The sequence below is a fragment of the Babylonia areolata genome, chromosome 10 (genome assembly GCF_041734735.1).
Source record: "Babylonia areolata isolate BAREFJ2019XMU chromosome 10, ASM4173473v1, whole genome shotgun sequence".
Lineage (NCBI taxonomy): Eukaryota > Metazoa > Mollusca > Gastropoda > Neogastropoda > Buccinidae > Babylonia > Babylonia areolata.
This window is the reverse complement of record NC_134885.1, coordinates 2,043,144-2,054,173: the sequence shown is the minus strand read 5'-3', so window position 1 is coordinate 2,054,173 and position 11,030 is coordinate 2,043,144. Positions and strand designations below refer to the sequence as shown.

At 44.6% G+C, this 11,030-nt stretch overlaps 1 protein-coding gene across 2 annotated transcripts in view; it reads left to right on the top strand.

Annotated features, from left to right (window-relative positions):
• LOC143286393 (double-stranded RNA-specific adenosine deaminase-like) overlaps nt 1-9,049 on the top strand; it is a 94,157-nt gene extending 85,108 nt beyond the window's left edge. For both annotated transcript variants that reach the window (XM_076593937.1, XM_076593938.1), the window contains exons 8-11: nt 214-384; nt 747-876; nt 6,273-6,380; nt 7,941-9,049. In XM_076593937.1, coding sequence (XP_076450052.1) covers nt 214-384; nt 747-876; nt 6,273-6,380; nt 7,941-8,208 — 677 coding nt within the window. In that variant the 3' untranslated portion in view covers nt 8,209-9,049. The remainder of the gene's footprint in view (nt 1-213; nt 385-746; nt 877-6,272; nt 6,381-7,940) is intronic.
• Nucleotides 9,050-11,030: the final 1,981 nt, after the last annotated feature.

Below are 11,030 nucleotides of genomic sequence, written 5' to 3'. Positions count from 1 at the left end.
GCACAATACCTATTTCATGGGAACATTAAATAAAACAAACTACAAACAAAAAGCTACTAAATAACCATTTCCCACATACTGAATTTGTTTTGTAGCTTTGCTCATATCCCCATGGTATATCTACCTGTCTTGATATTTCTCTCTCCTTTTTTTCCTTTTTTTTCTTTTCATGCTTTCATAATAAGATGAATTCAGAAGGAACTACATTTTCAGGCGAAGGTGCTATTCCGACCGAGTTCCAGCTTCCGGCTAACGCCAACGGCAAAGAGCGGCTGCGCGTGATGACGTGTTCAGACAAGATCCTCCGCTGGAACGCCGTGGGAATCCAGGGGGCGCTGCTCTCCAACTTCCTCAACCCCATCTACCTCAGCTCTGTCGTCATTGGTCAGTTTGAAAAACTGGCAGTTAGAATATGTTTCGATGGCTGTCGGTTCATCGGTTTGAATATAATTATTCAAGGTGTCGGTATGCATGGTTGCTTTTTTTTTAACCTTTATTTTTATAATAGAAATTGTGTGTGTGTGTGTGTATCGGTATGTATGTATATATCGGTATGTATGTATGTATGTGTGTATGATCTCTCCCTCTCTTTCTCTCTCTCTATATATATATATGTATATGTGTGTTTGTATGTGTGTGTGTGTGTTTGTCGGTATGTATATATGTATGTCTGTAAGTATATATGTATGTCTCAATATGTGTGCATGTATGTCTATCTAACATTTATATGTTATTGACGGATGCAGGCAGCCATACCGGAGACCAGCGAGGTCACGTGCCCCGGGCAGTGAGTGGCCGCCTCAAGTGTGGCCGTCTGCACGAGGTGCTCATGAAACCTTTCCGCATCAGCTCGCCGGAGATCGTCTACCCGCCACAGTAAGGCACTGCTGTCCGCTCTTATTCAACGGTTATATAACACACGTGCACACACACACACACACACACACACGCACACACGCACACATACAGAGAGAGGGAACGAACGAATGTTTTATTCAGATAAGGCCAGAGCCCCTTACTGAAGGGGGATTCATTGATAAATAATAATTAGAAAATGACATGACACAGTAAGTAGACAATTCAGATCAACCAAAAATTGTTAGCACAATATCAACCATATCACCCAAAATAGTCAACACAAATATTCAACAACATTCACGAGATAACTGTACGTAGTCTCTTCAATCCTTCATATATATATATGGCTAAGTTATGCAGAGTACATTCCTGTCTTGAAGACATGAGTAAACTGAACCTAAAATTAGACAGATCTCTATGATATTTCGGTTGAATAAGTTTTTGTCTAAGGTCACACAAAGCAGGGCAACATAACAAAAAATGCAATTCATCTTCTTTACCCGAAGTGCATAAACGGTATGTATACATGGGTTCATTTAGAATGCTGTACACAGAGAGAGAGAGAGAGAGAGAGAGAGAGAGAGCTTCTCCTAAATCAAACATGATGAACGCTTATTTCATTTCTTATATATCACGTACAGCCGCGCCCCCTGAGACTACTTGCCTGTACAACATGCTGTGGTTACCAGATAGTTAGTTTTCTGACATGGTGACCATGATGTGATGTGTTGTGACAAGCAGGCCATGATGGTTGTGGTGTTGGTGATGTTCCACAGCTGTGACAACTACATGATGGTTGTGGTGTTGGTGATGTTCCACAGCTCTGACAACTACATGATGGTTGTGGTGTTGGTGATGTTCCACAGCTGTGACAACTACATGATGGTTGTGGTGTTGGTGATGTTCCACAGCTCTGACAACTACATGATGGTTGTGGTGCTGGTGATGTTCCACAGCTGTGACAACTACATGATGGTTGTGGTGTTGGTGATGTTCCACAGCTGTGACAACTACATGATGGTTGTGGTGTTGGTGATGTTCCACAGCTGTGACAACTACATGATGGTTGTGGTGTTGGTGATGTTCCACAGCTCTGACAACTACATGATGGTTGTGGTGTTGGTGATGTTCCACAGCTCTGACAACTACATGATGGTTGTGGTGGTGGTGATGTTCCACAGCTGTGACAACTACATGATGGTTGTGGTGTTGGTGATGTTCCACAGCTCTGACAACTACATGATGGTTGTGGTGGTGGTGATGTTCCACAGCTCTGACAACTACATGATGGTTGTGGTGTTGGTGATGTTCCACAGCTCTGACAACTACATGATGGTTGTGGTGTTGGTGATGTTCCACAGCTCTGACAACTACATGATGGTTGTGGTGTTGGTGATGTTCCACAGCTCTGACAACTACATGATGGTTGTGGTGGTGGTGATGTTCCACAGCTGTGACAACTACATGATGGTTGTGGTGTTGGTGATGTTCCACAGCTCTGACAACTACATGATGGTTGTGGTGTTGGTGATGTTCCACAGCTCTGACAACTACATGATGGTTGTGGTGTTGGTGATGTTCCACAGCTGTGACAACTACATGATGGTTGTGGTGTTGGTGATGTTCCACAGCTCTGACAACTACATGATGGTTGTGGTGTTGGTGATGTTCCACAGCTCTGACAACTACATGATGGTTGTGGTGTTGGTGATGTTCCACAGCTCTGACAACTACATGATGGTTGTGGTGTTGGTGATGTTCCACAGCTCTGACAACTACATGATGGTTGTGGTGGTGGTGATGTTCCACAGCTGTGACAACTACATGATGGTTGTGGTGGTGGTGATGTTCCACAGCTCTGACAACTACATGATGGTTGTGGTGTTGGTGATGTTCCACAGCTCTGACAACTACATGATGGTTGTGGTGTTGGTGATGTTCCACAGCTCTGACAACTACATGATGGTTGTGGTGTTGGTGATGTTCCACAGCTCTGACAACTACATGATGGTTGTGGTGTTGGTGATGTTCCACAGCTCTGACAACTACATGATGGTTGTGGTGTTGGTGATGTTCCACAGCTCTGACAACTACATGATGGTTGTGGTGTTGGTGATGTTCCACAGCTCTGACAACTACATGATGGTTGTGGTGTTGGTGATGTTCCACAGCTGTGACAACTACATGATGGTTGTGGTGTTGGTGATGTTCCACAGCTGTGACAACTACATGATGGTTGTGGTGTTGGTGATGTTCCACAGCTCTGACAACTACATGATGGTTGTGGTGTTGGTGATGTTCCACAGCTCTGACAACTACATGATGGTTGTGGTGTTGGTGATGTTCCACAGCTCTGACAACTACATGATGGTTGTGGTGTTGGTGATGTTCCACAGCTGTGACAACTACATGATGGTTGTGGTGTTGGTGATGTTCCACAGCTGTGACAACTACATGATGGTTGTGGTGTTGGTGATGTTCCACAGCTCTGACAACTACATGATGGTTGTGGTGTTGGTGATGTTCCACAGCTGTGACAACTACATGATGGTTGTGGTGTTGGTGATGTTCCACAGCTCTGACAACTACATGATGGTTGTGGTGTTGGTGATGTTCCACAGCTCTGACAACTACATGATGGTTGTGGTGTTGGTGATGTTCCACAGCTCTGACAACTACATGATGGTTGTGGTGTTGGTGATGTTCCACAGCTCTGACAACTACATGATGGTTGTGGTGTTGGTGATGTTCCACAGCTCTGACAACTACATGATGGTTGTGGTGTTGGTGATGTTCCACAGCTCTGACAACTACATGATGGTTGTGGTGTTGGTGATGTTCCACAGCTCTGACAACTACATGATGGTTGTGGTGTTGGTGATTTCCACAGTCTCTGATCAATACATGTCTTTTTTTTTTGTTGATGTTTCACGCTTCAATAAGATGAGTTAGTGGATTGTGATTTCAAGCGAAGTACATCGACGGTTCGTTCCGGCTAATTCCACATGTGCAAAGACGGTGTGCGCGTGATGACTGTTCAACAAGTCTCGCTGAACCGTGGGATTCCGGGTGGGCTGCTCTCCACACTCCTCAACCCATTACCAGCTGTTTGTATTGGTCAGTTTGAAAACTGCAGTTGAGAATATTCGATGGCTGTCGGTTCTCGGTTGAATATGATTCATAAGCTGTGCTATCATGGTCGCTTTTGTTTTTTTTTAACACTTTTTGTATAATAAATTGATGGTGTGTGGTGTGTGGTGTGTTGTCTGACAATGTAATGTATGGATTGTATGTTGTTGGTGTATGATTCTCCATCTTTCTCTGCTCTAATATGGATTGTGTGGTGTATGTATGTTGTGTTGCGGTATAATGATGTTGTCGTGTTGTGTGCATGTTCACTGTCTGTCAACTACATTATGTTGTTATTGAGGATGTTCAGGCAACCATACGGTGGTCAGCGAGTCCACGGCCGGCATGAGTGCCCTCAAGATGTGGCCGCTGCCTGGTGCTGATGAACTTTCCCATCAGCTCGCGAATGCTACCCACGTAGGCATGTGTCGTCTGTATTCAGGTGTATATCACACTGTGCACACACACACTACACTGACTTATCCACACCACACACTACATGAGAGTGGACGACGAATGTTTATTCGATAAGGCCACAGCTCTGCCTTACTGAGGGGGGATTCATTGATAATATAATTGAAAATGACATGACCAGTAGAAGCATTAGGATCACCAAATTGTTGCACAATATCAACCATATACGATATTTAGTCCACACAAATTTCAACAACATTCAGAGGATATATGTACGTAGTCTCTCACATCTTCAATATATGATAGTATGGCTGAGTTATGCAGGAGTCATCCTGTCTGTAGACATGATACATTGACTAAATTAGGGTTCTATGATTTTCGGTTGAATACAGTTTTTGTTGTAGAGTCCACAAGCAGGACAACATACAAAAATGCATTCATCTTCGTTTACCAACTGCATAAACGCATGTTTACATGGGTTCATTTCAAAGCTTACAGAAGAGATGAGAGAGAGAGAGAGGAGAGCTTCCCAAATCACAACTAATGAACGTTTAGTGTTATTTCTAAATACGTACACCACCCCCACTGAGGTATTGCCTGTAGCGTGCTGTGGTTCCAGAGTTCATTTTCTGACATGGTGCCTGATGTGGTGTTGTGATCACAGCGCCAATGATGGTTGTGGTGTTGGTGATGTTCCACAGCTCTGACAACTACATGATGGTTGTGGTGTTGGTGATGTTCCACAGCTCTGACAACTACATGATGGTTGTGGTGTTGGTGATGTTCCACAGCTGTGACAACTACATGATGGTTGTGGTGTTGGTGATGTTCCACAGCTGTGACAACTACATGATGGTTGTGGTGTTGGTGATGTTCCACAGCTCTGACAACTACATGATGGTTGTGGTGTTGGTGATGTTCCACAGCTCTGACAACTACATGATGGTTGTGGTGTTGGTGATGTTCCACAGCTGTGACAACTACATGATGGTTGTGGTGTTGGTGATGTTCCACAGCTCTGACAACTACATGATGGTTGTGGTGTTGGTGATGTTCCACAGCTCTGACAACTACATGATGGTTGTGGTGTTGGTGATGTTCCACAGCTCTGACAACTACATGATGGTTGTGGTGTTGGTGATGTTCCACAGCTCTGACAACTACATGATGGTTGTGGTGTTGGTGATGTTCCACAGCTCTGACAACTACATGATGGTTGTGGTGTTGGTGATGTTCCACAGCTCTGACAACTACATGATGGTTGTGGTGTTGGTGATGTTCCACAGCTCTGACAACTACATGATGGTTGTGGTGTTGGTGATGTTCCACAGCTGTGACAACTACATGATGGTTGTGGTGTCACTGATGTTCCACAGCTCTGACAACTACATGATGGTTGTGGTGTTGGTGATGTTCCACAGCTGTGACAACTACATGATGGTTGTGGTGTCACTGATGTTCCACAGCTGTGACAACTACATGATGGTTGTGGTGTTGGTGATGTTCCACAGCTCTGACAACTACATGATGGTTGTGGTGTTGGTGATGTTCCACAGCTGTGACAACTACATGATGGTTGTGGTGTTGGTGATGTTCCACAGCTCTGACAACTACATGATGGTTGTGGTGTCACTGATGTTCCACAGCTCTGACAACTACATGATGGTTGTGGTGGTGGTGATGTTCCACAGCTCTGACAACTACATGATGGTTGTGGTGTTGGTGATGTTCCACAGCTGTGACAACTACATGATGGTTGTGGTGGTGGTGATGTTCCACAGCTGTGACAACTACATGATGGTTGTGGTGTTGGTGATGTTCCACAGCTCTGACAACTACATGATGGTTGTGGTGTTGGTGATGTTCCACAGCTCTGACAACTACGCCATCACCAAGTCGAAGCAGTACTGCATCACGTGGTGTGAGGGGGACCCGGATGCCGAAGTGATTGACGCCGTGTCGGGGGCTGTGGCCATGGAGTGAGTACAAGCAGAACATCAGATGCGCACGTTAAAGATCCTGTCATCCATTTTAGCACTTGGCAGGTTATGGAAACAAGAACATACCCAGCATTCACACCCCTGAAAACGGTATGTGGCTGCCTACATTTGGGTGGGTGTGGGGGGGTGGGGTAAATAAACAAAACCGTCATACACGTAAAACGATACCTGTCTGTCTGAGTGTGTATGTGTGCTTGCCTGAAATCTGATCGAATAACACAGGAAACGAATGATGAGCGCCCAGTGGCAGCTGTGAGTCAGCTCTACCCAGGTAGGCAGCGTGTTTTGCAAATGATCCCGTGTTTGTAAAGCACTTAGAGCTTGGTCTCCGACCGAGGATAGGCGCTATATAAGTATCCGTATCATCATCATCATCTTTGATCTTCCTATACCTTCTTGACCATCTCCTTCTTCCACCCATGGAGTGAGTAGACAGCATCCTTCCATCTCCCTGTGCTGACTGTTGGCCTGGTGGTGTGTGATAGTCAGTCGTGTCCGACTATGACCATCAGAACAGCAGAGGAGGCAACTGCTGTTCCGACTATTTGGGCTAGAATTTGATGATAGTGGAGAGTGTCTTGCCCAAGTTACATCCCCACTCTCTCGGCCAAGAGGGTTTTAGGACAGTCGGCGTTGGGATGGTTCCCAAAGGCCAACTAGCCCACAAGGCTGCAGCACTAAGAGCCAGTGCAATTTTGCCTCCCAGTTTGAGAGTCATAGTCCTTCACAAAAGACTAAGCTGTAAATGATTTCCCATTGACTGGAGAAACCATTGATAATACAGCTCTCAGTTTGCTGTTGGCCCAAATGTAAAACTTATGTCAGTATGTGATATAAGCCGAGTGTTGAGCATGAAAGTGTCTGTATAGGAAGCAAAAGAAATTTGTGTGCACTGGTTCGAATCCCCTAGTCACCAGTATTTTCTCCCCCTCAGCTAGACCTTGAGTGGTAGTCTGGACGCTAGTCGTTGTTTGGATGAGACGATAAACCCAGGTCTCCTGTGCAGCATGCACTTAGCACACGTAAAAGAACCCGCAGCCCACAAAAGGGTTGTTCCTGGCAAAATTCTGCAGAAATATCCACTTCGATAGGAAAATAAATAAAATTGCAGGCAAGAAAAAATACAAAAAAAATGGGTGGCATTCTATACGTAGCGAAGCGCTCTCCCAGGAAAGAGCAGCCCGAATTTCACACAGAGGAATCTGTTGTGACAAAAAGATTAATACAACAGAATACTAATTATTTCATTTTATTTTTTTAAGATTAATTCATTTATTTTCATTTATTCATTAATTTGATAACATATCCATTTATTTGTATGCTGCTGTTGTTGTTGTTTTTTTCTCAAGGCCTGACTAAGCGCTTTGGGTTACGCTGCTGGTCAGGCATCTGCTTAGCAGATGATGTGTAGCGTATATGGATTTGTCGGAGCGCAGTGACGCCTCCTTGAACCAGAACCAGTGCAAGTGAAGTGAAAAAAGTGAAGTGAAGTGAAATGACCAGTCCCTGTATGTGTGTGTGTGTGTGTGTGTGTGGCAGGCCCAACAACGACAGCCCCTCCTCCCGGGTGTCGAAGCGAACGCTCCTGTCCCTGTTCCGCCAGGCCAGCCACACCCTCAGGGCCGACCACCTCGCGTCCTTGACCTACACGGAGGCCAAGGTCGCCGCCCGGGCCTACCAGCGCACCAAGAAGAGCGTGGAGGCTCACCTGCAGAACTGTGGCTTCGGACAGTGGCTCTCCCTGCAGCAGACCTATGGCGTCGACAACTTCCGGGAGGCTGAGAAGCTTCAGCAGCAGCAGGAGTGACGCAGTTCTTCGGCTTTGACGTCATCGGACGGGATGACGTCATTTTTCTGTTCCAGATTGAGTGGCCTTTTTGTGTGTGTATGTGTGTGTGTGGACGGATGCGAGAAGTCCGATTGTGTGTGTGTGTGTGTGTTCTTTTCTTTTCCCCACCGAGTCGAAAAGATTGTGTTTTTTATTTTCCTTTTTTTTCTTTTTTTTTTAGGGAAGGTCGATTAACCTTTTATTACAGTTATGTTTTGTATTGGTTTACGTGTTTTTTTTCTTCTTAGGTTTGTTTGACGTTTGGTTACTGTTTTATTCTTTCACATACCGCAGGCGCAGCGCGTGCATGTGTGTGTGCGTGCACGTGTGTGTGCGTGCGTGCGTGTGTGACAGCACACCCCCGCCGACCCCCTGAAGCATGTAACGACAGGGGAATTACAGACCTGTGACCAACATTGTCGCCATTGTTACTGATTGAAAATCATTGTGCCCCCCTCCCTCCCCACCCTTTTCCATGTTCTTCATGGTTATCACATGCTATCATCAAACATCAATATGATTGATAGCAGTTGCTTTTGTTGCTTTTTTTTTTTGCAAATGAGAGAGAGGGGGGAGGGTTTGGTTCATGTTTTGAAGCTGGAAAGACAGTATAACGTCTGTTGAACCGTTACACGTTTACAGTTATGATTTGACAGTCTCCCAACGCATCCTGCCTGAGCGCCAGTAACTGAAATACCAGCCAGCATTGATCAGTAACTTCTGAACGCCACACACTCGCCTTGCTCACACGCACGCGCACGTAGGCCTACACAGACACACCGACAGACACACCGACAGACAGACACACACACACACACACACACACACACACACACACACATACATACACACATTTACCCCCATCCCCCTCCCACAACCCCTACCCCCACGGTGGTGGGTTTTTTTTTGTGTTTTTTTTTTGGGGGGGGGGGGTTGTTGTCGTTGTTGTTTGTCGTCTAATATCACTTCAAGTGGAAAGACGTTAAACTGAAGACGAACACACACACATTAGGGTATCCAGCGACACTGGGTTGACTTTGAGAGCAGTGGTGTGAATCAGGACAGGCCAGCCATGCATCAAACAGCCAGCGCCGCAAGCATTGTTGTTGAGCACTTGAAGGTGAGCAGCGGGCCACGTGTGTGTGTGTGTGTGTGTGTCTTCACTCCCACCTCTGGTCACCAGCCAGCTCTCGGTGATTACCGACTCTGGAGTCAAACGTGGCAGGTCAGTGTAGAAAGCTGATCAATTTATTCGGTGAAAACGACATAGTCTTGTCGGAAAAATTGAAACTGTTTTTGTTGTGTTTTTTTGTTTTTGTTTTTTGATGGCATTTTTTTTTGGTTTTTTGTTGTTGTTGCTGGTTTGCTGGGGTTTTTTTTGTGGTGGTGTTATCATAGCGTACAAAGATTGTTTTGAATTTAGGTGCATGCGTACATTACTCAAGCCACAGAGGAGAAGGAGTAAGTGATTATAGGTGATGTTAATTCTGATGATGAAATTCATGGCTGCCATCTTTGTTATTGTAATGTTGTTTAGATTGGATGCATTCCATCATAATTACCGCAGTGCGATTTACAAGGCCATTATTTTTGTATGTCGTAATCACTTTCATAATTTACACCGGTATTTTTTTCACTTTTGTCCCACTCCCTCGTACCCGAGCACAAAAAAATATACGGAGAAATATGGGCGTCAAAAGTACGAAGACGCACGATACTGTTTTCTCCACAGTCAGAAAGATGGACAAAAAAATAAGGTTCTGGAAATTTGGAAATTTTTGTCACAAGTCCAGGAAACTCGTGGAGACCATTGGCAGTGTATGTGTAGGGGGGTGGGGGTGGGGTGGGTGCGTGCCTGCCTGCGTGTTTGTGTGTGCGTGCGTGCGTATGTGTGTGTGTGTGTGAAGCAGTCTTTGGGCAGAACTATGGATGGAACATTCCAAAGCATGGGCTATTTGTTGGTTTTATTTAACTGTCAAACTAAGGCAGGTTTTTTTGTTTCTTTTAAACGATCTAGAATCTTAAGAGGTTGTTTTATCATTGCTATTGGGTTTTTTTTGGGTTTTTTTTTAAAGTTTGAAATCACGTTCGACGAACACTAAAATTAATCATCATCACTCATCTTGCATAATAAGAAAATACTATATATGTTTGAAATCATCTCGCACAGACTCAAAAGATTCTCGTGTGTGTGTGTGTGTGTGTGTGTGTGTGTGTGTGTGATAGACATTGTTTATGCTTTGTCAGGTGAAAAAAAAAAGTTACATCATGACACATCTTGCATCATAAAAATATTATACATATTTGAAAGCATCTCACGCAGACTTGTAAGATTTTTTTATTTTATAATTTTTGGTTTTTGTTGTTGGTAATAGACATGATGTTTTGTCAGCTTCAAACCAGTTTGTCGTTCACCTGTTGACCGCTAAGTTTGCTGGTTAAACCCAGCACGGACACTGGTTCTAGTCACTCGGTTTTCAGAATCAGACTTAAAAAAAAATTAAAAAAAACTAGATCAAAATAAAACAAAATCCCCCCCTCCCCCTCCCCACACCTCTTCCTCCACTTTGTGCCTCTCTCAGGCGTGTTTGTGGCTGCTACGCTGTCAGATGACATGACTTGCAGGTGTGTGTTTTCAGTCATCAACCTTATTTGTTGTATTTGTATTTGTATTTCTTTTTATCACAACAGATTTCTCTGTGTGAAATTCGGGCTGCTCTCTCCAGGGAGAGCGCGTCGCTACACTACAGCGCCACCCTTTTTTTTTGGTATTTTTTCCTGCGTGCAGTTTTATTTGTTTT